The 26129-nt window shown below is 35.2% G+C and overlaps 1 protein-coding gene across 3 annotated transcripts; it reads left to right on the top strand.

Annotated features, from left to right (window-relative positions):
• Positions 1-1433: 1433 nt before the first annotated feature.
• LOC311076358 (kinesin-like protein KIF2A) lies at positions 1434-25976 on the top strand. Of its 3 annotated transcripts, none has more exons than XM_084104530.1 (21): positions 1434-1697; positions 2804-2898; positions 7937-8062; positions 8582-8636; positions 10329-10439; positions 11633-11733; positions 13207-13302; positions 13401-13455; positions 13545-13707; positions 14397-14487; positions 14605-14668; positions 14734-14825; positions 14920-15062; positions 15143-15347; positions 16250-16360; positions 16464-16531; positions 17824-17907; positions 20094-20229; positions 20817-20918; positions 23740-23875; positions 24827-25976. In XM_084104530.1, exons 1-21 carry the CDS (start codon positions 1637-1639, stop codon positions 24910-24912), a joined length of 2181 nt encoding a protein of 726 aa, XP_083960656.1. In that variant the 5' UTR covers positions 1434-1636; the 3' UTR covers positions 24913-25976. The 3 variants fall into 3 exon arrangements, with proteins under 3 accessions (XP_083960656.1, XP_083960655.1, XP_083960657.1); XM_084104529.1 differs by having other exon boundaries at positions 17824-17937; XM_084104531.1 differs by lacking the exon at positions 17824-17907.
• Positions 25977-26129: the final 153 nt, after the last annotated feature.

The following is a 26129-nucleotide window of genomic DNA, read 5'->3' as shown; positions in this document are numbered from 1 at the left end:
TTTCTTTCTCTTTGTATTTTTATATCAATATGGTACAAGATTATCCTATTCAAATCAATGTGATAAACGAATTAGGTCAAAAGTAATCTAAAAGAAGTGGTCAGATTGTATTACTTTAAATGTAATGGATTACGTTACTAACTACAATTTGTAAGTAATCTACCCAGCACTGGCTCTTTGAGCTACTATAATTTTATGACCATGCACTGTTAATAATTATTCAGTTTATTTTGGTCCACAATCTGAAAACAAAAGCCATATTTAAAAAAAAAAAAAAAAAGTATTTAATCAAATTAACATTTCAACAAAACATTTCCACAGTGATCAAATAGGAGTAGAGAGAAGGCCTCAGTTTTTTTTTTTTTTTTTACATTTAGTCTCAAACAACAGAATATGGCCGTTCATATGTGTTATCAACAGCTCCCTAACAAATTATTAATTCAGCATAATTCAAAGAATACATAACCTTCCTTTAAGTAACATAATTTTATATATATATTCAATTGTGTTTGATTCACTGACCCATATGTAAATATTAATTGGAGAAAAAGCTTAAAAAACATGTAAGTGTTTTATCTTTTGCAACGTTATTAAGGTTATTATTATGTACAAACACCTATTTTATGTTCTTGTGGGACTGAAAAATAAAATGGTCTTTATAATGATTCTCAATGGTAAAACACTTAACGTTCAATTTAGCGTGATGCCTTCATATTCTGGGTATATTAACATTAACTAAGATTAATGGTAGTAAATATTCTTAGTTAGCCAACTGAATCCATATGTTTATTTTATCGATTATTGTTAAATACACAAAGGTAGTTTACTTATGGTTTAGAAGTGATGTAAAACAATCATTTAAACAATCACTCATTCTTGAACTGTTTTAGTTCCCATAATACAGACTCTTTCAGAGCTCTTTGCTGCTCTGAAGAATGTTAATTTTTTATTTATTTATATGTTAACCCTTTGGTTAACAAATCTGACACATTACATTTTTTTTAATTATTATTATTTTAAATTTTAGCACTTGCTGTGTGAAAAAAAAAATGAAAATAATAATGGACATGATTCGAAAAGGTTAAATTGTCCTGAAATGGAGACAAATTTCATCAATTGGAAAATCTTACTGAAAGCTAATTTTTTGAGAAATCAACACAGCTTATTTAGATTTATGGCTTTGATTTTCTCACAGTTTTAGAGTAAAACGTGTTTTGAAAAATATATATTTAATATATATGATAAATAGATTATAACTACTGCTGCATAAATTAAGTAGCTACCATAAAATCCCCTAAAAATACGAAATATTAAATAAAATACATTATCGAACTAAAATATAGTACTATCAACAAATCGGTTATTTTTGCTTAAGAAAATAGAAAAAGAAAAAAAACATTTAAAAAAAAACAACAACAACTGCTGGACAGATTGTGTCCACTGCAACTAGACAAAAGAGGTTGATGTGACATTCTGTGATGGGTGTGTGTGCACTCTGCGCATGCGCGCTCGTCCGTCTCTCTCTCTCTCTCTCTCTCTCTCTCTCTTGACCTCCTCCCGGTTTTTGCTGCTGAACAACTTCTCCCGTGAAACCCGCTCAAATATAGCCATTCAGATCCTGGCACACACATGAGGAATGGCAGCTCTCTTCGGGAAGATCCAGATCGGCATTTATGTGGAGATCAAGCGCAGTGATGGTGAGTCACACCCAGCAGCCGCTCGTTTTATCAGGCTGAGGTGCAGTTTGTCGGCGCATCATCTTTGTTTAACCCGGTAAAGCCGTTAAACACAAGACAGCTAGTGCAAACGACGGGAGAGGATCGATATAGGCCTGTGCATTCATATCCAATACCTCTCCGTCCTTGGCACGGCGTTGTATTGCATGTTTTTAGGATGCATGCTCCTGCTAACACGTTAGCGAATTTACTAATTCTACTATGGCGGAGGATTGACTCATAATTATTAATGAAGTCCTCCTGACGTTGCTTGGTAACCGTTTTGGAGCGTCTTGGCGTAAGAATCTACTTAAGCCACAACGTCAACAGAGCGATTCGCCGGCTGACAGGCGCTTACTTGCTAATGTGTGCCGTTCAGCCAATCAGATAAGCGCACTGCGTAAACGTCACATTACGTAATTAATATTCATAAGCCAAGCCTTCGCCATAGTACGTTTGTAAATTCGCAGTCTCTTAGCATCCTCCCGGAGGAAGACGCCCAGAGACATCGCCTGCAAAACTCGTTTTTGGACTGCTGTTTTAGTTTATTATTATTATTATCATTTAGTTTATTGTCATTCCTGCAGTGTACAAGTGAAGCCAATTTTTCCTCTCTTTAATGTACATGAAATAAAGCATTAACCTTTGGCCTAAACGTTATAGCTGGTTAGTAGTCCGTCCATAGTAAAGTTGTGTGAAAGCAAGTGTGAACCCTACAATTTGGTTGTTAGTTAAGGTTATTCTACAACTTTTATCTTCCTGAAGTCTATTTATTCAGTAGTTATACAAGTAATCATGTATAATGTGCAATCAGCTGGTCATTATCACAAAGCAAACTGACTATACTTTTATTCCTTTCATAATTTGTGCCCATTATTTCTCTCTCTCTCTCTCTCTCTCTCTCTCTCTCTCTCTCTCTCTATATATATATATATATATATAGTGTGTGAGTGTGTGTGTCATATATTTACAAACTTTTATGTTAGATGCAATTAATCATGAATAATTGGTTTGACAGCACTAGTTTGTAGTGTTATCACCAGGCTGCAGATCTTTGCAGTAAACCATTGTTTTGTTATCTATTTTAGGCAGAATACACCAGGCCATGGTTACGTCACTGAATGAAGACAATGAGAGTGTGACGGTGGAGTGGATTGAAAACGGAGACACAAAAGGCAAAGAGGTGAATTTCTGATATTCATATTTAATATGTCCATCATGTTGGCATAATGCACTAAAGACAAACGCTTGTATGATTCCAGCAGAGTCACCTTCATGAGCCACCTTCATGTTTTTAAAATGTCTGTAGTTATTACAGGCACACAGATATTATTTTGATGTGTCAGGATCAATGGAGATTTATTCTAAAGCAGCTTTTGTATCTCTGCCTTAAATAGCTTTCAGGTTTATCATGTGCATTCATTTGTGCATAAAATACAAAGACCAAGCTTTTATCCTTCACATGTTGCTCTTTCATAACTCAGGAGAAGTAATAGAGGTTAAAGCCTGGTTTCACAGACAGGGCTTAGATTAAGCCAGGATTAGGCCTTAGTTCAATTAGGACATTTAAGTAGCTTTTATAAACATGCCTTAGAAAAAAACATTACTGGTGTGCATCTTGAGACAAAACAATGGCACTGACATATTTTAAGATATATCAGTGCAAGTTGCTTTCAGTTAAAACAGCTCAAACATGCATTTTAGTCTGGGACTATCTTAAGCCTTGTCTGAAATTGAAACAAAATTATCTCCCTTTTTTTGTGTTTTGTGGTCTGTGAAAATTGTGTTTCTAACTCACTTTTGGCATGTCTGGATGAGGTTAAGAGCTGGATGGCTCGCAATTTGGTTCAGTTAAACCACGGAAAAACAAAGATTATGATCTTCGTGCCGGCCAGAAGATGCTTAGATATTGTTACTCGTTTATGTCCATGGTCAGCCTATTGTCATGACCAGAAATATAGGAATTGTGTTTGAACTAGAACTAAAATTCGACAAGCAGATCAACGCTGTGGTTAAGATCTGGGGTCTCATTTATAAAACTGTGCGTAGGATCCTTACTAAAAGTGTACGTGCGCCCGAAAGCCAAAAATATTCAGACTTATAAAACCGTTCGTACGCCAGAACCTGCGCAGAATTCACTTTATAAATCCCAGTCAGCGGAAGATTGTGCACACATGCGTCTCCTCCCCGAAATAACCATATATGGAGCTTACAACGCCTAGTTTTACAATGCATATCCTCATCTGCATATAATTTGCATATAATTATTCATCCACGTGATAACGTTTAACGGTACAAGACACATTACATTAATAAAAATCAAGTAGTTGCCTATCCTTGCCTTGTTTTTGAATACATAAATCAAAGTTTTTTTCTCAATCTTTTCCACTGGCCGAATTGTATTTTTAATTGATTTCTATTTTTAATGGAAACGGATAGACCTTGTGCATTATTTGCACTAAACTATTTTCTCAGACAATCTGGTATTATCATGATAAGCAATTATCTCTGTGGTTAAAACATTAAAACACAGCACGCCACAGGAAAAGTGTTCAAAAGCATCGCATCCACAACAAATATTTCTATTGATTGAATATAAAAAATGTTGTAACTTCTCAGTATGATTTCATGTTTAAGTGTTTAAATATTTGAATGGCATATTTAATCTAAATGTTTATATCAGAAGTAAAACATAGTTTAAATCATTATTTTATTTATTTAAACTGCGTCAGTTTCACTAAACGGCCCAACGCGCTCGCTGGCGCGGACATTTAAGAAGGGATGGATATTTGCGCAACGGTTATAAATGAGGCTCCAGGTCTACTGCTCTTATTCACAAATGCAGTATCTAGTCAACAAACTCATTACTTTTTTTAATGAAATGAAACATGTAGGATAGTGTCCTTTATAAAATACCGTTTCATGTCTGTTTATCCGCATCTGAAATGTCCTGCACTGTGCAGTGCGCAGCCTCACGTGTCAAAACAAACTCCACGAGGCGTCAGTGATAGTTTTTATTTCACCTCTAGAGGCCGATCTCGTACTGTACAGCAGCTCCAGCAACCCAGAAAAAATATCTGTATGGATTTTTGCTGATTGCTGGAACAATTTCTGTTATCGGCATAAATCCATACCGATATTTTTCTGATAAATACCAATAAATCAGTCGACATCTAGTCCTGTTAGACCATTATTTCATGCTTACAGTTAGTTCAAAACATGGTGGCCAGGCTTGCTTGTGAGTGCTACAAAGAATGATCATACTGTATCTCTCCTATTTTGTCCTCGCTAAGGTCACTGCCAATCGACAGCAGGATCAAATATAAGGTCCTGCTATATGTTTTTAAAGCAGTGCATGGAATGGCTCCTGCTTATGTGTCTGAGCTTATTACTTTTCGCCAAACATCTAGGTCTTTAGATCAACTAACAAGTTGCTTCTTAATATCCCTCAAACTCATCTAAAACTTAAAGGGGATCAGGCCTTTGCTGTTGCGGGTTCGAAGCTTTGGAATGGTCTGCCGTATAGAGCGGTCACATCCATAAAGCTGGTGTTGAAAACTACTTCTTGTCATTAGCATTTAAGGAGTTAGGCTAGTATGGGAATGTTTTTGTTGATCCCCTTTTTAGGTTATCTTGTTTTATGGTAATGTATGCACAGTATTTGGATGCTGATTGTAGGCTACAGCACTTTGGTCTGCATGTTAGGGATGGCTCGATACCACAATTTTGGCTTCGGTACAGTACCACAATCTAATTCAGTGGTATCGATATTAAAACGATACCATACGGGTCTGAATTTTGGCGCGGGTATAGACCTTATTTTGAGCAGCGCCATGACAGATATGAAAGTGAGGCTGTGAGGAATAGACTTGCCGTGTTTTCAATGGCATCCGCTGTAAAAAGCTGTAAAGCTCCTAGATTACTTACAATTTTCCACAGCTTATTTTGTTGGGAGTTTTTTGACAACTGAAATTTCTTGGAAAGATATTTTTCCAGTGTTTCATGTGCAGAACAATCCAAAAACACATTAAATAACAACAGTACAGCCCATTGAAGAGATGCATGTCTGTCCCTCACAGGCTCGCTTTCATTTCCATTAAAAATCAAAGATGGCGCTGCTGTGAATAAGGTCAATTATTAGGCTACACATAATTTTACTCATTCGCGCAGGTTTTGCGTTTATAAAGCGGGAAATTTCCGCAAATGTTTATTAGCAAATTAATCAACACAGATTATCACATCAAATCAGTAATTCGACAACTTTCTTGTGAGAAGTAATTTCAGCAATAGTCTCCCCCAAACGTCCTCGCGCCTGTAACGTTACTGTAAACGAGCCGCGCGCTGCGATTTAACCATAGACAGTAAAAGAAAGGATTTAACACTTTCGCTCGTTTTGGGACAGCTGACGGAAATCACTTGGCCACGTTTTTTTAAACCTTGCCAATTTGAACAACCAAAAGATTTGATATCATTCAGGTAGCCTACGTTGGAGCTCTTTTAGAGACGGTTTTCTTTCATAACAACAGTGTGTGCCAAACCGCCTGAGCTCGCGCATCCCAAACTGAGTTGTTTTTTCTCAAACAGTCAAATAACGTTACACACAACATTGTCAAAATGTCCGTCTTTGTGAGTATTCACATAAATACAGTCGGTAATGTCTTACGTGAATGTAAATATTGTAATACTATCGCATGTATCGCATCTGTGACCGTGTTTGTGACGCTGCTTTCTGTCACTAAATAACTTTTGTAACTTTAATTATAAGGATTTAACCGTGTAATGTATTAACAGTGTTACTATCCAGTGTTATTTTACATTTGATTACTTTATTCTGTTAGACCTACCTAAACTAAGTGCAAATACTGGTTCATATGTGTCAAACGCGCGCTGTAACATCGTGTTATTTAAAACGATATGATCTAATGTATGTGCGTTGATCAGTGTTAGAGAAAATAAATGTGTAACGTTAAATTAGATAGTTGGAATGATTCGCTCACATCGATCTCGTAATGTCTTGTAACTTAGTCAGGATGGACAAGTGACAGATGCTTGGCAAGATTTGATGGTTCTTCATCAGTTTTATAATAGCAAAGTAATTCCAAATTTCACTTCTACTGCCCTCTTTATTAATTAGTTTGGGGTGTGTTGAGTGAGATTGAACTGCTTTATCCATTTTGTTCCTCTAGTATGTTGTCACATTTGCCGGTTTCACGTCTGTTTGGGCACAGCAGCATTAGTAGGCTACAGATATTAGCAAAATCATGATATCGTACCATCTGAAATAAAATACATACTGGTATTTTCACAGTACCAGTATACGTTACTGAGCAACCCTATTGCATGTGCTGTTGCAAAGTGCTTTATAAATAAAATGAATGAATGAAAATGTTTCATGTAACTCAACTTGATCTCAGAAGTTTCTCCAATCAAACCTCAAGAGAAATAGAGCTATAAAAATGAATATGGATAGCAGCTCAGATCATTTGGTCCTAAAGTAATTGAATGAAAAATATTTGAGTTCATGTTGGGATCTCTGACTTTTGATTGCAGGTAAATCTGAGCGCACTTTGAAGCTCGTCTCTGTTAAACCCTTGTGCTGAGTTGAAAATCCTTTACCTAATTTGGTGTAAAATGCACCTCAGTTTTTGAGTGAACATTTCACTCAAGCTTATTCAACTTAAAATAAAAACTGAGGGGCATAAGTTCAATCAGATCAATGAGGCTTTTGATCTTTCAGTTCCAAAAAGAATGGCAAAAACCTGCGCTAATTGAAAGAAAACAAGTTGATGAAAAGATCGAATCCAATATTTGTCAATAACATTGCATAACAAGAGATTTATAAGCAATTTTTTTGTCTGTTTTGTTGTTGTTTTTTGCCTGGGAACACCAGTAACAAGGTTGAACACCCCACCAAAAGTACAAAAATTATATATTTTTTTAATGTTATATTCTGTGTGAGCAAATTTAGTTAGTTTTAATCCTATGCAGTAACAGAAAATCCTCTCCGGTTCAAAATGACCGGTTAATCTAATTGCTGTCCAGGAGAAACTGTTGCAAAACTGAAATGACAAAATCTCATTTGTCATTTTTCTGTCCTGTGGGAAGATATTTAGCAGCTTTTACTACTGTGGAAAGTCCTACATGTATGTGCTCATGTGCTGTGAGTAAAGTGCTTTTAAAACTGGCTGCCTCATGCTCATGCTCTCATTCCCTGTGAACAGATCGACCTGGAAAGCATATTTGCACTAAATCCAGATATTGCACCTGAAGAGGAAATCCAAAGTCCTGAAACCCCTCCGCCACCCGTGTCGAGTGCCGTCAAAATCAACAAGATCCCCCAAAACAAGGTTGGTGTCCATTTCGCTGCACCATAATAGTCGTAACCAAGAAGAGAAATTAGTACAGCGGTGGACAGACGATTGTAGCGCACTCAGTCTGGCTTTTATAACTTCTCAAATGGATTTCCAGACAGGAGTCATAGTCATAAAACACTGTTTACGGTTTTTACGTTCAAATCAATGCAGGCTGGGTAAATTCCCGTCGTTAAACATAAAAAAATCACTAAAATAACTTGCATTGTGTCATCCTACATTGGGAGGTCAACCATAAGCTCTTGTGCATGAATAATTTAATGATATATGCATGAATAATTATAGGAAGATGTAACCAGTTGTAATTTGTAATTGTTAGTAAAGTACTTTTTTCCATTTAATAGACTGTGACGGTAGTCTAGATAACTGTCGACACAAAGCTATAATGTGGCATAAATTCACTGTGAATGATTTTATTGTGTAGATATATTTTGTAGCTAGATTGCAGACTGGACTTTTCAAAACATGATTATTTTCTTGATTCATCTTTTGTAGAATCGCCGAACCGCAGCGCCACCAAAAAATGAAACTCCTGCAAGGGATAATCGAGGTATGATGTTCAAGTTATTAAAAATGTTTTTTACCATAAACTAGCACTGTTACAATTTTAGTCTCAAATTCTAGGCTATTCATTTTAGCAGATATTGATTTCAACAGTGTGTGTTTTAACATTTTGAATTTGTTGCATGGGATTATAAAACACTTTGATGCTTTATATCATTGTTACTTTAGTATTATTTATACAATATAGCATTTGATACATTTTTGAATTAGCTTTTATTTATAATATATATTTGTTTTCTTTTTAATTTTAGATAAAATTGTGCTGTTATTTATTTTTTATATTTCTGTTTAGCTTTAATTTATCTTTATTTTAATTTTATTTTTGTGTCATTTTAGTATTTTGTTTCAGTTAGCTGCCAAGCCAACATTTCTAATTTTCATTTGAAGTTGAAGTTTTTCATCTAATATTTAGAAAAGTATTTTTAGTAACAGACAAATATATATATATTTTCTCTTAATGGATGAGTTAAAGTGTATAATAAAGGTAAAGCATTCAAATCCATACTGATGTCTTTGATGTCAAAAAAAGAGTTTTCATTTTCATTTTTTATCACAACATCATTCCCAAATTTCTATTTGTGTTATTTTGATAACTTAACGTGTAAATCAGTGCTAAATAAGCATGTGTGTCTAAACGGTCAGGGCCCGTATTCATAAAGATTCTAAGAATCCTCTCAGAAAACTCTTAATTTAGCTTAAAAACTTTTATGTAGGAGTCTTAGCTTAAGAGCGATTCGGGACCGATCTGAGAGCAACTCTGAGCAAGGAAAAGACAAAAACTTTTATCTTAGTAAGGAGGCGGGGTTGACCCCGTTGCTATGTATGACACAATCTTTTGAAGACTGTGATTGGTTGGTTGTCCAAGAAGGAAAAAAAAGTGATTTTAAGTATAGGGTCTATTCTAAGCCTTCACTTTGAACTTACATGCGTAATTTTTCCTATTTGATCGTTTCTCTTACACACACACACACACACACACACACACACACACACACACACACACACACACACACACACACACATTATATATGTGTATATAAATCCTTTTTTTATTTACCATGCTGTTAATTTCCTATAAGGTATTTTATTGGCTTAGAATGATAAAAATTGTTCCACTCTTTCCAGTTACACTGATTGCTGGCGTGTCTATTTAAGTGGTGGTTTGAATGTTGGTTTTAATGTATCAAACATGGAATTTTCCCAGTTAAGTACATCGTAATGTAGTGATTACTTTCATTTCAGGCGCTATAGCATTTCTGCGCTGTGTTGGAGATATTAGCGTGTCTCTAATAAGATCAGTCTCAAACATGATCCCTGCACGATTTAATCTATAGCGTCTTATTAACTCACTGTCATCCATTGTCTGCAACACATTTCTTCTCCCTCTTCGTCTTTCTGCCATTTTCTCCCCTGCTAAAGAAACTCTTCAGCCTCTTAAAAGTCCTCATCCGTGCTCCTAACAATTTTGACCTTAAGACCTCTTTTAAGGGTTAAGATGCTTTCTGAATTACTTTTTTCTTTACTAGGAGTTTTTCTTTAATTTTAAGAGTAAACGCCCACATTTCTAAGAATTTTCTTAGAATTTTGTCACCAGGAGCTACTCTTTGCATTAAGATTCTTTATGAATACGGGCCCTGGTCTTTTCGTGGTCTGTGATGATGTGATCTCCATTATTCAGTCACTGTAGGTACGACTCGAGCGCGGCCGAGTCAACAGACCGAACCTCCTCCACCAGCGCCCGCTCCGCCTCCACCGATACAACACCAAACCCTCCAGCAGCAGCAGAACGGTACCACACAACCACATCACACAGAAATGAAGACTTTTACTCAGCAAGGATGCATTTAATTGATCAAAAGTGACAGTAAAGACATTTATAATGTTACAGAAGATTTCGGTTTTTAGATAAATGCTGTTCTTTTGAAGTTTATGTTCATTAAAGAATCCTTAATGTATCAGTTTTCACAAAAATATGAAGCAGCGCAGCTGTTTTCAACATGGATGATAATCAGAAATGTTTCTTGAGCAGCAAATCATCATATTAGAATGATTTCTGAAGGATCATGTGACACTGAAGACTGGAGTAATGATGCTGAAAATTCAGCTTTAATCACAGGAATAAATATCTAGTTCAGTCATGAAACTCACTGATTGGCCTCCGCTGATCCTGCAGCCAATGAGATTGCTTGCTCAGCATTTAAATAGTCTGGTTCATTGTTTGTTGTAGTTTGCTGGTCCTCTGAAACCCTCCACCTCCCCAGCTCCACCTGCCTAGATCTGCTGTGGGATTTATATATCTATTTATGCAGCAGCATCATATCTTACATGCTCACGTGTATCTGTTAGCAGTAGTAAGTACATACTTGCTCTGTAGTAGCAATAATCAACAGCAGTGTAGCAGATCTAGTCCACCAAGACCAAATACATTAACATTGCCATATTCAATAACATGGTAAAACTATTCAGAGAATTGTCATGATTGAAATTACGTTTACAAAAATAGAAAGCAATTATTTTAAATTGTAATAATATTTCTGTTTTTACTGTTTTTGATCAAATGCAGCCTTGGTGAGCAGAAGAGACTTCTTTCAAAAGCACCGACCCCAACCCTTTGAACAGTAGTGTAATTATTGTTGAGATGTTTTATGAATACCTGGGTGTGTAATCTCTGATCTGTGAGTGTATGAAGAGACTCCAGCAGTGATGGAGGAGCTGAAGGGCTCTCAGCGCTGTCACAAACGACTGTTGTCTGCCGTCACACCAAAACAAAAGCAGCATTTAGAGTTGTTGTCTCAGAGATGACCCCTCATGATGCCTTTGTTGAAGGATTCACTCAAACACATTCAACACAAGCGAATGCACACTGACTTATGTCAAATAAAATGCTTATTAAAATGAGCGAATCAGGTTTAGCTGACAAATATTGTAACTGTTTGTTAAACATTGATGTCTGTTTGCATTGAGTTTTCTGTGTGTGTTCAGCTCGCAGGAAGTCCAACTGTGTGAAGGAAGTGGAGAAACTTCAGGAGAAGCGGGAGAGGAGACGATTGCAGCAGCAGGAGCTGAGAGAGAAAAGAGCGCAGGTGACAAACACACTGGCGGTACACAGAGGTTTGATAAGCTTAATGTGGAACATTATATTTATTTAAATATGTTGCGTATTATGATAACATTTTATTATTATATGTTTAGAAACATATTGTGTTATTTAGCTTATTGCATATTATAATATAAACAATTTTATTTATTATTTCCTATGAATATTGTTGGCTTGACAAATTGCTTATGTTGCTTTTTTATATTGCTTTATTATAGTTAATTAAGACTAAAACCAATATATATATATATATATATATATATTTTTTTTTTTTTTTTTTATATATATATATATATACAGGTGCTGGTCATATAATTAGAATATCATCAAAAAGTTGATTTATTTCAGTAATTCCATTAAAAAAGTGAAACTTGTATATTATATAGACTCATTACATGCAAAGTGAGATATCTCAAGCCTTTATTTGTTATAATTTTGATGATTATAGCTTACAGCTTGTGAAAACCACAAAATCAAAATCTCAGAAAATTAGAATATTACATGAAATCACACAGTAATTACACAGTGATACCATGGTCATTGAACCAGGTTTTGGTTCTTTTGGCAGTGTGGGCAGGTGCAAATCCTGCTGGAAAATGAAGTCAGCATCTCCATAAAGCTTGTCTGCTGAAGGAAGCATGAAGTGCTCTGAAAATGTCCTGGTAGACGGCTGCGTTGAGTGGACAGCACAGTGGACCAACACCAGCCGATGACATGGCTCCCCAAACCAACACAGACTGTGGAAACTTCACACTGGACTTCAAGCATCTTGGATTGTGTGCCTCTCCATTCTTCCTCCAGACTCTGGGACCTTGGTTTCCAAATGAGCTGCAAAATTTGCTCTCATCAGAAAAGAGGACTTTGGTCCACTGTGCTTTATTAAATCCAGAGTCAACGCAGCCGTCTACCAGGACATTTTCAGAGCACTTCATGCTTCCTTCATTTTCCAGCAGGATTTGCACCTGCCCACACTGCCAAAAGAACCAAAACCTGGTTCAATGACCATGGTATCACTGTGTAATTACTGTGTGATTTCATGTAATATTCTAATTTTCTGAGATTTTGATTTTGTGGTTTTCACAAGCTGTAAGCCATAATCATCAAAATTATAACAAATAAAGGCTTGAAATATCTCACTTTGCATGTAATGAGTCTATATATAATATACAAGTTTCACTTTTTTAACGGAATTACTGAAATAAATCAACTTTTTGATGATATTCTAGTTATATGACCAGCACCTGTATATATATATATATATATATTTTTTTTTTTATTATTATTATTATTATTTAACTTGTACTAAAATAACTAAAACTGAAATAGAAATGAATATAATAAAAACGATATATACATACTGAAAACAAAAATGTCTCGACTGTTGACATGACTTAACATCTCAAGAAAGTGAATATGTTCTGACTCTTACAATATTAACTGAGAGTCTTTTATTACACAGGATGTCGAGGCAATAACCCCTAATTATGAAATAATGTGCATGATCCGAGACTTCAGAGCGAGTCTGGACTACAGACCGCTGACCACTGAAGATCTGGTGAATGACTACATCTACATTTAATTTCCACAAGATTTATCAACAGTATTACATGGTATTATAGTATGTATGTATTAATAATATGTATATTTTCTCAGATTGAGGACCACAGGATATGCGTGTGTGTGCGGACACGTCCACTGAACAAGAAAGGTGATGATGAACTCTTTATTCTACCACACGTTCATGCTGTGAGTGTCTAGTGTTGTTTACGATACGCCACATCATCTGTTCACTTTCAGAGCTGACCATGAAGGATCTAGACGTCATCACCATTCCCAGTAAAGACGTGGTCATGGTCCACGAGCCCAAGCAGAAAGTGGATTTAACCAGATACCTGGAGAACCAGACGTTTCGATTCGATTACGCTTTCGACGACACCTCGACAAACGAAATGGTTTACAGGTCAGATATTTATTAGTTTACAGAGAAAGAGTGAAACTAAAAATACAAAGACAAAGAGAGAGAAGAATTTGTTTTATTCAGTCTCATGCTGTACAAAATAACAAATGAAGAGTTCAAATGCAAAAGCCTCTAAGTGCCAGTTTCTTCTAGAATGATCATTTTTATCAAGCTTGTATTATTTAAGTTGAGTAATTTCACTTTAATGACAATTAATAGGTAATTTGCATTGCCATTTAAGTGAAATTACTGAACTTAAATATACGAGCTTGATAAAAATGATCATTCTAGAAGAAAATTTCAGATGGCACTTAGAGGCTTTTGCATCTGAACTCTTCAAATATTAAAATGTATATAAATATAATTTGTTCAGTCGAGCACTGTACAATGTAACAATAGAAATATCTAGTAAAATGTATACATAAAATAAAATATTAAAGCGTATGTCAGTGTTTAAGTATATATATTAAAATATATGTGTATAAATATACAGTATATATTAAAAATATAAAATATAATTTCAGTTTTGCACTGTACAAAGTTACGTCATAACAAATAATCAGGCAATGATTGACAGTCACAAACCACATTCGACAATCTATAAAATTGAAGTAATTTTATGGATAAAGGTGGAAAATTATAAGCATGTTGAAAAACAAAACGTTATTTGATCTCTGGTTTATGTGTTTCAGGTTTACCGCCCGGCCGCTGGTGGAGACCATATTTGAGAGGGGAATGGCGACCTGTTTTGCTTACGGTCAGACGGGCAGTGGGAAAACTCATGTAAGTTTCTGACCGTGAACAAAACCAGATTACATCATATTACAGGAAAAGATCCTCCCAGGGGATCGTTCCATTTGCCGTTTGTCATAATCATAATCGATTTTCCCTTCATTCCAGACCATGGGAGGAGATTTTTCCGGGAAGAACCAAGACTGCTCTAAAGGGATCTACGCACTCGCTGGTATGTATCAGACCTGATGTTATTCAATGTCAATATTGAGTTATCAATATTTTCTGTTCTTTCAGCACGGGATGTTTTTCTAATGTTAAAAAAACCAAATTACAAGAAGTTGGATCTTCAGGTGTACGCAACATTCTTTGAAATCTACAGCGGGAAGGCAAGTTCTCTATAGCTCATGAATAATGAGTGAGCTCATTTAATATTCATAAAGTGCATTAAGTCATTACATTACATTTTAAACGGCCGTGCAGGTGTTTGACCTTCTGAACAGGAAGGCGAAGCTGCGCGTGCTTGAAGACGGTAAGCAGCAGGTTCAGGTGGTCGGACTGCAGGAGCGAGAGGTCAAATGCACCGAGGACGTGCTCAAACTTATTGAGATGGGCAACAGCTGCAGGTGCGACCAATCAGAAAACTTCTTTCCACCAGATGTTGTTTTTAACACTTGTAGTAATTTTTGTTTGCGTTTTTCCTCAGGACGTCTGGACAGACCTCGGCTAACGCTCATTCGTCCCGCAGTCACGCCGTGTTTCAGATTATTCTCCGCAGGAGGGGCAAAATGCACGGAAAATTCTCTCTCATCGACCTGGCGGGAAACGAGCGAGGGGCGGACACGTCGAGCGCCGACCGACAGACCCGTCTCGAGGGCGCGGAGATCAACAAGAGTCTCCTGGCGCTGAAGGTTTGTGCTTCAAACCGTCACACACCGGCTCCAGAACTACTTGATCTAAACTTGTTTTGTCCCTAAAAAGATATTTACAAAAGCAAAGACAAGAGAGAGAAAATGTGTTTAGTCTCGTACTGTACTTAGAAACAAATATAAAAATATTTTATGAAATATTTAAAAACATTTAAAAAATATTAGAAATTAAAAAAAATTAATTTGTGTAGTCTAGCACTGTACAAAGTAACAAATATTGAAATATTTTGATGAAAATATAAAAAATATAATTTGTTCAGTCTTGCACTGTACAAAGTAACAATTATAAAAAATGTTTTATGAAAATATATATTAGAAATATTAGAAAAATCGACTTTGTTACACAGTACAGAGTAACAAATGTAGAAATGTTTTTATAAAAATACAAATATTAAAATGTATATAAATATATATAAAATATCCACAATATATAAAAATATATCATTTGTTCAGTGGCATACTGTCCAAAAAGTAACAAATATAGAAATATTTGTATGAAAATATAAAATATTAAAAAATATATAAAATATTAGAAATATGATGAATGCAATCATATACTGTACAAAGTAGCAACTATAGAAATATATTTTTTATAAATATTTAAAGTATATAAAAATATAATTTGTTAAGTCTCACACTTTACAAAGTAGCAAATATAAAAATATCTAATATTTTTTTATTTATAAAAATATCAAATGTAATTCACAACTTCTGTAATGCGACCTTTCTGAATAAAACTTCAGCAGGAAATAATGATATGCATGTGGATTTGATTTGTTCTTGAAAGTAGACTGTTATTTTTTGGTTCATATTTTTTTATGATAAGTTATAAGTTCATTAGTGTGATGGTGGTATCTTGGTCCACTTGTGTTTGTGTGCGACAGGAATGCATCAGGGCTTTAGGGCGAAACAAACCACACACTCCGTTTAGAGCCAGTAAACTCACACAGGTGTTAAGAGATTCCTTCATCGGAGAGAACTCCAGAACATGCATGGTAAGAACACTGTGCAGATGTTTCTAGATCTATCATATATTCATTTTTAACATGTAGTCTAATTTGTGTATTAATGATTTAAACAATTTTGTGGTTGCAATAGATCGCTACAATCTCTCCTGGAATGGCATCATGTGAAAACACATTAAACACTCTGAGATACGCCAACAGGTACGTGAGAGAAGCTTCCACTGACACAGAACCCTTCACTCTATCCAGGGAATGTTGCTTAACCTGGTTTATTCCAAGGTTTCTAATGCAAATAAGCTGACAGTCAAATCTGGGGCTGTTAATGGATAAACAAATCACAGAGAATTCCAAGATTATGGACATATTTGACCCTTTATGTCTTTATATACAAGAATTTCAATATTAATATAATGTTTATGAATACATGTATATTAAAAACAGTATCATAAAAACACTGTACAAAGTAGCAAATATAGAAATATATTTTTATAAATATTTAAAGTATATAAAAATATAATTTGTTAAGTCTCACACTTCACAAAGTAGCTAATATAGAAATATATAATATTATTTATATTCAATATACATGTATTAATACATATTATATTAATATTCAATTTCTTTATTTATATAAAAAAAATGTTAAATTCTAAAATAATATATATACTTCATTATATTGTATTTATGCATTTATATACTCTTTATTTTTATAATTTATATTGTTTATATGCATATATTTAACAGGAATATAAAAATGGAATTCAAGGGTTTAAAGAAATGTAATTTGTAAAAACATTTAACATTAAATTATATATATATATATATATATATATTCTATAAAATGTTTATGTACATATTCATAAATTGATATTATGTTCATATTATTCAAATTCTTTATATAAAACAAAAAAAATATTTATAATCAAATATATTAATTATTATCTTTTTACATGGCATATTTTTGTGTTTAATGTTTGGTAGACAGCTATTAACCAATGGCATTTTATGTATATACATATTTTTTCATAAGAATTCATAAATATATATATTTTTTTATATATTGTAAAAACAATAGAATACTTATTTAATGTTTTAAAGAAACATTGTATTTATTATATTAAATATGTATTAAAAAACATAATATTATTATTCAAATTATTTGTTTTATTTGTTAATGTTTGTAAAATTCTATATATTTTTATCATAATATATTATATATATATATATATGAATTCTAAACATTCTATAAATTATAAATATTTATGTATTTACATTATATTCATGTTATTAAAATTAATGTTAATAAAACAAGTCATTTGTAAATTTTTAAAATGATTTAAATTGAACTATTAAGCCGTGGCATTCACTGCTAGAGTGTATTTGACGGCGAACTCTTTTCCACTGGTTATGAATCAGGAATGTTTGTGTTGGAAGGGTTTGTGACTGTAATTCCCGTCTCTCTGTCTCACTGCCGTCTGTCATCCCGTCTTCAGAGTGAAGGAGTTTGGGATCAGCCCTTCCGACATTCCCTTCTCCCAGGGGGGGGGCGGTCGCTCCGAACTCTCTCCTACCTATGAGTACGATGACTTTGCTTCCTCACCCAGCAGGTCTCACCCTTTTCCAGTTTCAAGCCTGTCTCTCTTCAGACAGAGCCTCCATAAGAGTCCTGTGTGTCTAACGCTTCACTTTCAGTTCAGAGAATGCGTCTACATGTTGGTCTTTCCCTTTTGATCGGCTGTTATTTTGTCCCTTGTTTTTTGAGTCCGTCTGTCGCACATTTCAGGCATGTTTCTGTATGTTCTGTTGCGTTTTACAGCCGCACTAACATTGGTTTGTGTTTGCTTGTGCCTTATAGAGCGGATGGAGTCCATCATTATCATTCTGCATGACCATTTCCATTGGTTTATTGCGTCATGATGTGAATACCTCATGCTTTTTATATCGTCGGAAACCTCATATTACCAAAACCACTTTTTATTTTGAACTTTTTGCCAAAATCAAGCTCAGTGGCCAGAGAATGTCAGATGTGTGTTTGTAAAGACAGTAAATACATTGCATTACGTTTTCATCAGCTCACAGGTTATAAAGTTTACTGTAGCTGTGTGGGCGCTTGTTTTTTTTCCTGTCATTTGGCCAAAATCTCATGTTATTAATGATGACAGATTATTTAAGACCGTACTGGCTACGACAAATGCTGGACTAAGACACTCTTCTCCACTCCTTAAATACATAAAACATTAGCCTATATATATTCATATAGTGTTTCTTGTGTAAAGAAAACACTGCACTTACTCAAATAACCAGGGCCCGGTTCCCCGATAACGCTCACTCTTAGCGCGCTAAGAAAGACTCGAAAGATATATCTTACTAAAGTTGTTTATGTTCCTAAGTGTGTTCCCCGAACCATACCTTAGGAAGCTGCTTAAGATATACCTTCTTACGTGCGACGTTACTGGTGCTGTCCGTGGTGATGGTGCTGAATTGGTTGATATCGACGGCTCGAGAATCAATTATTCTCTCGTGCAGGGGCTGTTTATGTGAGAAAGTGGTGTTCTTTATAAAAGAAGCACTTCAGAAATAGTTGAAATTGCATTTATTAGGACTCATGGGATATTATAAAAAATAATCCAAACTATAATAGCCTATAATAGCCTAGCCTACATATTTTTAAATTGTATCATATATTGCTGCCACAATAACCATTTCAAATTTGTACGTGCTTTCTTCTCTTTCCCATTTTTGTTCGCTGAGGTGGAGCTGCGATGAAATATTGTTCTTGGAAATACTTTCCAGCATTTCAGTAATAAAAGTGTAGGCCTACATCTCGGTGCTCGGCAGTGATCAAAAAGGGTTTAAACAGTGAATTTTGAATCTCTTCTTGTAAACTCAGAGATGTGGATTCAGACGGCAATTAAATCACCACATGACCTGTTTGTCAAAAAACAGTAGGTACTAATTTGGCCAGGGATTTTTACGCGGGTTGGGTGAGAAAAAACACTGATATTATGGATTCGGACGGCACTAAAATCACCGACTCACCCCTATAAATGTTTAAAATACCATACAAGCCCATGAGAAACAATATTAGCGTCCGAATAGGACTTAACTGACAGTAGCCTATGCTTTCACTGGCCTTTAAAAGCGCTTTTTAATTAAATGAATAATATTGTATAATAATATAATTAAAAATCTAACAACAATCGTGTAATGACAATTTTATTCTTTGCATGAAAACACTTGAATTAGCCTAATTGAACACTGTCTGGGTGTATTAAAACTTCAGAATTATATTCGTATAGACCTGCAACAGTGATAAGGTAAAGCTAAGAGTGGTCCAGACCAACCTTACGAAAGTGTGACTTACAGAAGATATACTTAGCGTACGAACGTGTCGGGAATCGTGCCATAACGTTAAGAGAGAGGTTAAGGAATAGGTTAAGAATTACTTAGCGATAAGAACGTTTTGGGGAACCAGGCCCTGTTCTTTATTTACCATTGCATTGCAAACAAGCAGAGATGCACCAAACTGTGTGCGGCACTCGATTACCCATAGAGCCGGGTGGAGTTATGAGGTTTAATCACAAGCTCTTTTTCATTTTTTCATTGGTTATGTATTTACAAAACCCTCCAAATGATGTAAAGGCTGACTAATAGTAATGATTCATGAGAAAAATTCAAAACGATAAAATCTGGAGATATGAGGTTTCCGGCCGACACGCGGATGCGCTGATTGCCTTGAGTTGAGACGTGTGTGTGACGGCAGGGTGAAGGAGCTGAGCATCAACCCGAGCGCAGTGCTGGAGGGACGCTCCGTCACCCAGCTGGACGTGTTGGAGGCGCAGTGGGGAGTGGGCAGCTCTCCTCAGAGAGACGATCTCAAGCTGCTCTGTGAACAGAACGTAAGAGCGCTTTGACACACTCTTCAGTAGGGCTGCACAATATATCCAAATATCGTGATATGTATATCGCAACGGCTTGCAATGAGGGGTCATGAACAAAAGACAGAGAAAATCACTCACTGCTCTCGGCTGAATAACTTTTGTAGTTTTAATAAGAATCAGGATATATTTAATTCATACAGTGAAAACTAAGCAGTGTTTTATTTTTACATTTGATTATTCAGTTTCTTTTGTTAAATAACCCTAATGTAGGATAACCTGAACCCCTAAACCCCGTGGTTTACACTGATGTTAAAATAACACTTCTTATGCTACAGTAAAACACTGATGTTCACTTGCAGAAGCTGTAGGGATGTTTTCTTGTCACAAAAATAATGTGAAACATATATGTAGGTTATATAATTTTAAATATATTTGAAAGATAATTTAAGTTTATTTTACACACTTTAAGCATTATCATATCGCATATCGAATATTGCATTATTTAATGAGTTATCGCATATCGCAGTTTTCTTCAATATCGTGCAGCCCTATTCTTCAGCCTGTATGAGAGCGTGACGTACTGATGTGATGCGTGCTGTGCACAGGAAGAGGAAGTGTCCCCGCAGCTCTTCACCTTTCATGAGGTGGTGTCTCAGCTGGTGGAGATGGAGGAGCAGGTTCTGGAGGACCACCGCGCCGTGTTTCAGGTGCGCACACACTGCACACATCTCTTCAAACTCCCTTAAAATGTCGAAATATCCTTCAGTTAAGGCACATTTACCTTTGAGAAAAGCACTTAATGCTTGTTTTCAGAGGAAATATCTCTGAATATACAGTACCGTTCAGATCTTTAAGATCTCTTCTGCTCACCAAAGCTGCATTTATTTCAGTTAAAATACAGTCAAAACAGGAATATTGTAAAATATTGGTATAGTTTAAAATAACAGGTAGGTAAAATAACATTTCTATCTGAATATATTTTAAAATGTAATTTATTCCTGTGATGCAATACTGAATTTTCAGCGTCATTACTCCAGTTTTCAGTGTCTTCACCTCAGTAGTGTATGTGTGTGTATGTATATGTATATATATATATATATATATATATATATACACAGTGGGGCAAAAAAGTATTTAGTCAGCCACCAATTGTGCAAGTTCTCCCACTTAAAAAGATGAGAGAGGCCTGTAATTTTCATCATAGGTACACTTCAACTATGAGAGACAAAATGAGAAAAAAAATCCAGAAAATCACATTGTAGGATTTTTAATGAATTTATTTGCAAATTATGGTGGAAAATAAGTATTTGGTCAATAACAAAAGTTTATCTCAATACTTTGTTATATATCCTTTGTTGGCAATAACAGAGGTCAAACGTTTTCTGTAAGTCTTCACAAGGTTTTCACACACTGTTGCTGGTATTTTGGCCCATTCCTCCATGCAGATCTCCTCTAGAGCAGTGATGTTTCTGGGCTGTCGCTGGGCAACATGGACTTTCAACTCCCTCCAAAGATTTTCTATAGGGTTGAGATCTGGAGACTGGCTAGGCCACTCCAGGACCTTGAAATGCTTCTTACGAAGCCACTCCTTCGTTGCCCGGGCAGTGTGTTTGGGATCATTGTCATGCTGAAAGACCCAGCCACGTTTCATCTTCAATGCCCTTGCTGATGGAAGGAGGTTTTCACTCAAAATCTCATGATACATGGCCCCATTCATTCTTTCCTTTACACAGATCAGTCGTCCTGGTCCATTTGCAGAAAAACAGCCCCGAAGCATGATGTTTCCACCCCCATGCTTCACAGTAGGTATGGTGTTCTTTGGATGCAACTTCTCCTCCAAACACGACGAGTTGAGTTTTTACCAAAAAGTTGTATTTTGGTTTCATCTGACCATATGACATTCTCCCAATCCTCTTCTGGATCATCCAAATGCTCTCTAGCAAACTTCGGATGGACCTGGACATGTACTGGCTTAAGCAGGAGGATACGTCTGGCACTGCAGGCTTTGAGTCCCTGGCGGCGTAGTGTGTTACTGATGGTAGCCTTTGTTACTTTGGTCCCAGCTCTCTGCAGGTCATTCACTAGGTCCCCCCGTGTGGTTCTGGGATTTTTGCTCACCGTTCTTGTGATCATTTTGACCCCACGGGGTGAGATCTTGCGTGGAGCCCCAGATCGAGGGAGATTATCAGTGGTCTTGTATGTCTTCCATTTCCTAATAATTGCTCCCACAGTTGATTTCTTCACACCAAGCTGCTTACCTATGGCAGATTCAGTCTTCCCAGCCTGGTGCAGGTCTACAGTTTTGTTTCTGGTGTCCTTTGACAGCTCTTTGGTCTTGGCCATAGTGGAGTTTGGAGTGTGACTGTTTGAGGTTGTGGACAAGTGTCTTTTATACTGATAACAAGTTCAAAAAGGTGCCATTAATACAGGTAACGAGTGGAGGACAGAGGAGCCTCTTAAAGAAGAAGTTACAGGTCTGTGAGAGCCAGAAATCTTGCTTGTTTGTAGGTGACCAAATACTTATTTTCCACCATAATTTGCAAATAAATTCATTAAAAATCCTACAATGTTTTTTTCTGGATTTTTTTCCTCATTTTGTCTCTCATAGTTGAAGTGTACCTGTGATGAAAATTACAGGCCTCTCTCATCGTTTTAAGTGGGAGAACTTGCACAATTGGTGGCTGACTAAATACTTTTTTGCCCCACTGTGTATATATATATATGTAGAGTTCAGATGCAACAGCCTCTAAGTGCCATCTGAAATTTTCTTCTAGAATGATAATTTTATAAAGCTTGTATATTTAAGTTCAGTAATTTCACTTAAATGACATTTAATAGGTAATTTTTCATTGCCGTTTTAGTGAAATTACTGAACTTAAATATACAAGCTTGATAAAAATTATCATTCTAGAAGAAAATTTCAGATGGCACTTAGAGGCTTTTGCATCTGAACTCTTCATACAAACCAAAATTTATTCAGACACCGTCAACATTTCTCACATTATCACAGTTCGCTGTAGTTTAGAAAATGGTAATACAATATGACAAGAACTTGTGTTTTTTCTGTTAGACTGTCTCACAAATGAATTATGTTGAATATCTGTCAGCTGAATTTAACTACACAATTCGATAATACCAGTTTAGCTCAGCCAATTACCAAGCAATGCTTCATTTTGTTCAGTCTGTGGTGTAAAAAGGTCACATTAGCAATTAAAGAAACAACACTTCAGCAAAACATGGTCAAGGTCAAAGTGTCTAATAATTTTTGGTCCCAAATTTTTATAAATTTTACTGGAAGTAAATGAAGAATTTTTGGGTGTAATGTTATAGTTTACTTTATTTTGCTATCCTCATTTACATAAATTAACTATAGTGTCCTGCACCCACTAGTAACATTTAAAGTAGTAAAATTATATCTGGTGTCTGAATAATTTTTGGTTTGACTGTACATTGACTGATATTTTTCTTGAAGGACTTGTATTATGTATTTGTGATGGATGCTTCAGGAGCTGATGTTGTGTGTTGTAGGAGTCCATACGCTGGCTCGAGGATGAGAAGGTTCTTCTGGAGATGACGGAGGAAGTCGATTATGATGTGGAATCCTTCGCCACTCAGCTCGAACAGATTCTGGATCAGAAGATCGACGTGTTAACAGAGCTCAGAGGTCAGTGGTTACAGAGGTCGTCCGAGAGATCCAGCATTAGAAGACTGGAATAGGAGTCTTTTAAATGGGATCATATTAATAAGAGAAGACACAAATTAAAGTACACTAAATCAAAAAAAAAAATTAATTAAATGAAGTTTATTTTTGGAGCATACATTTTTGTATTGGGATTTTGTATGAAAATTAATTAACATTTTCTCCTTAAAATATAATATCATTACTATAATGTAAATTAAAATAATTATCCATCTCTCTCTCTCTCTTTATATATATATATATATATATATATATATATATATATATATATATATAATGTTATATAACATTTTGTCCCTGAAAATATCTTAATGTAAATAAAATTATTTTTTGAATTCATGTAGTAATAATCTTTATTATAAAACTTTATTGAAAACCATGCTGGCATTAAAAATTGTCTATTTTTAATTATTTATTTTTTAAATATATGATGTAATGTCAAAATGCAAAAAAAAAAAAAAAAAATATATATATATATATAGTCTCTCTCTCTCTCTCTCTATATATATATATATTAACATTTAAATTCTTTATGATTTATATTAATTCATCAAATTATTTATAACCATATCAATTTATATTATATATGTATATATTCTTACATTTTTATTTTTTTAAATTATATTGTTTATATGCATATTTTTGCACTAATGTAAAAGGTTTAATAACAAATATTAATATGAATATTTTAAATATCATATAGTACAGTTTCTGTTGACTTTGGGCTGAAAATGAGCTGCACATTTCTTGATTCACTTTTTTATTTATTTGTTTTGTCAGCAATTGACTCCCAGGTTACACAGCAGTGACAACATATACACTAGTGTCCTTTACAAAGCTGTTGTCCTTCATGTCGGATGAAATGCTTTGTCAGCTTAAGTCACTAACAGTAACCTGTGTTTCCTTTGGTCTCAGATAAAGTGAAGTCTTTCCGCTCTGCTCTTCAAGAGGAGGAACAGGCCAGTAAGCAGATAAACCCCAAACGTCCTCGAGCGCTGTAGCCCTCATCTCAGCAGTCTCAAACATCTGTGACCTGTACGTGACGTGACCGCTCTTTCATCCCAGAAAAGCACATTTTAACTCTAGAAATCAGTTCTTACTAAAATGAAAGATCGTAGAGTTTAAGGCCATGAGAGGGTGTGTACGTGAGATTCTCTGAGCTAATGCATGAACAAACCAGCTCTGCGTCTGTGTCAAGCCTGTAAATATTTCAGTCATTCATGCTTTTCAGATGTACTGTATATACCTGCTTCTTGCATATCAGTTTGCCAGTTAATGAAATACAAGTATGCCGTCCCAATGGAAAAGAGAATATGGTCTTGAGATTAGGGATGCACTGATATAGAACGTTTGACCAATTATTTTTACGGCTGCTAACCAATATGTCATAGCACACTGGCTGTCAGTTATTAAACACAAACATGAACATTTATTGAAATAAATGCCTGAAATTAGGCATATACATGTGGGAAAGATTGAATACTGTGTAGTAAAATTGGTTCAAAATACAGATAATTGTACAATAACATATTGGCCGGTATTGATATGGTCTCTGATATATTGTGCATCCCTAGTCACAGTAGAAGTTGCATGACTGCAATATGGATGATCTCTATTGAGACCTACAGGAACTGACTAATTTAATAAAACTTTTTTTTTTTTTTTGGATGGCCAGTAAGAACCTTTACTGTAACAAAAAACAAATGCAGGCCTTATTGCACCAAACCTTTTCAGTGAAACATTTCTAGATGAGCAACTATACATGTATTAGCTAATTCAGCTCAGATAAACAGTCCAGAGAGGTTTGACTTTTCTGCTAATATGAAGAGGGATTTTGTTACCACAGTGTTTTGTTTACATTTGAAGAAATATGTGGAAGTAGTCATACAGTTCAGGCTACTGTCTCATTTTTTAATAATGCTATTAAGCATCAGTGTTCCCCATCAATGCTTTTGTTCCCGTCTCATTTATAACTGTTGTTTGTGTTCAGGGGAATCTGGATCTGATTCTGGACTCAGTGTTTCAATGTATCGCATTGCTAAAATAAAGATCCATCAGATGACGACAGATTTCTGACATATCCATTGTTCACTACACATAATTTGAGTGCTTTGCAGATTAATGCAAGGAAAACAGAATAACTGATTCTAGTGAATACATGTTAGGGAAATTAAAGTGAAATGATCAGGCTGTTGGGATTGTGGAAAGTTTTAAATAT

The sequence above is a fragment of the Abramis brama genome, assembly GCF_963993115.1.
Source record: "Abramis brama genome assembly, chromosome: 25".
NCBI classification, from domain to species: Eukaryota; Metazoa; Chordata; class Actinopteri; order Cypriniformes; family Leuciscidae; genus Abramis; species Abramis brama.
This window is presented reverse-complemented; position numbering and strand designations above follow the sequence as displayed.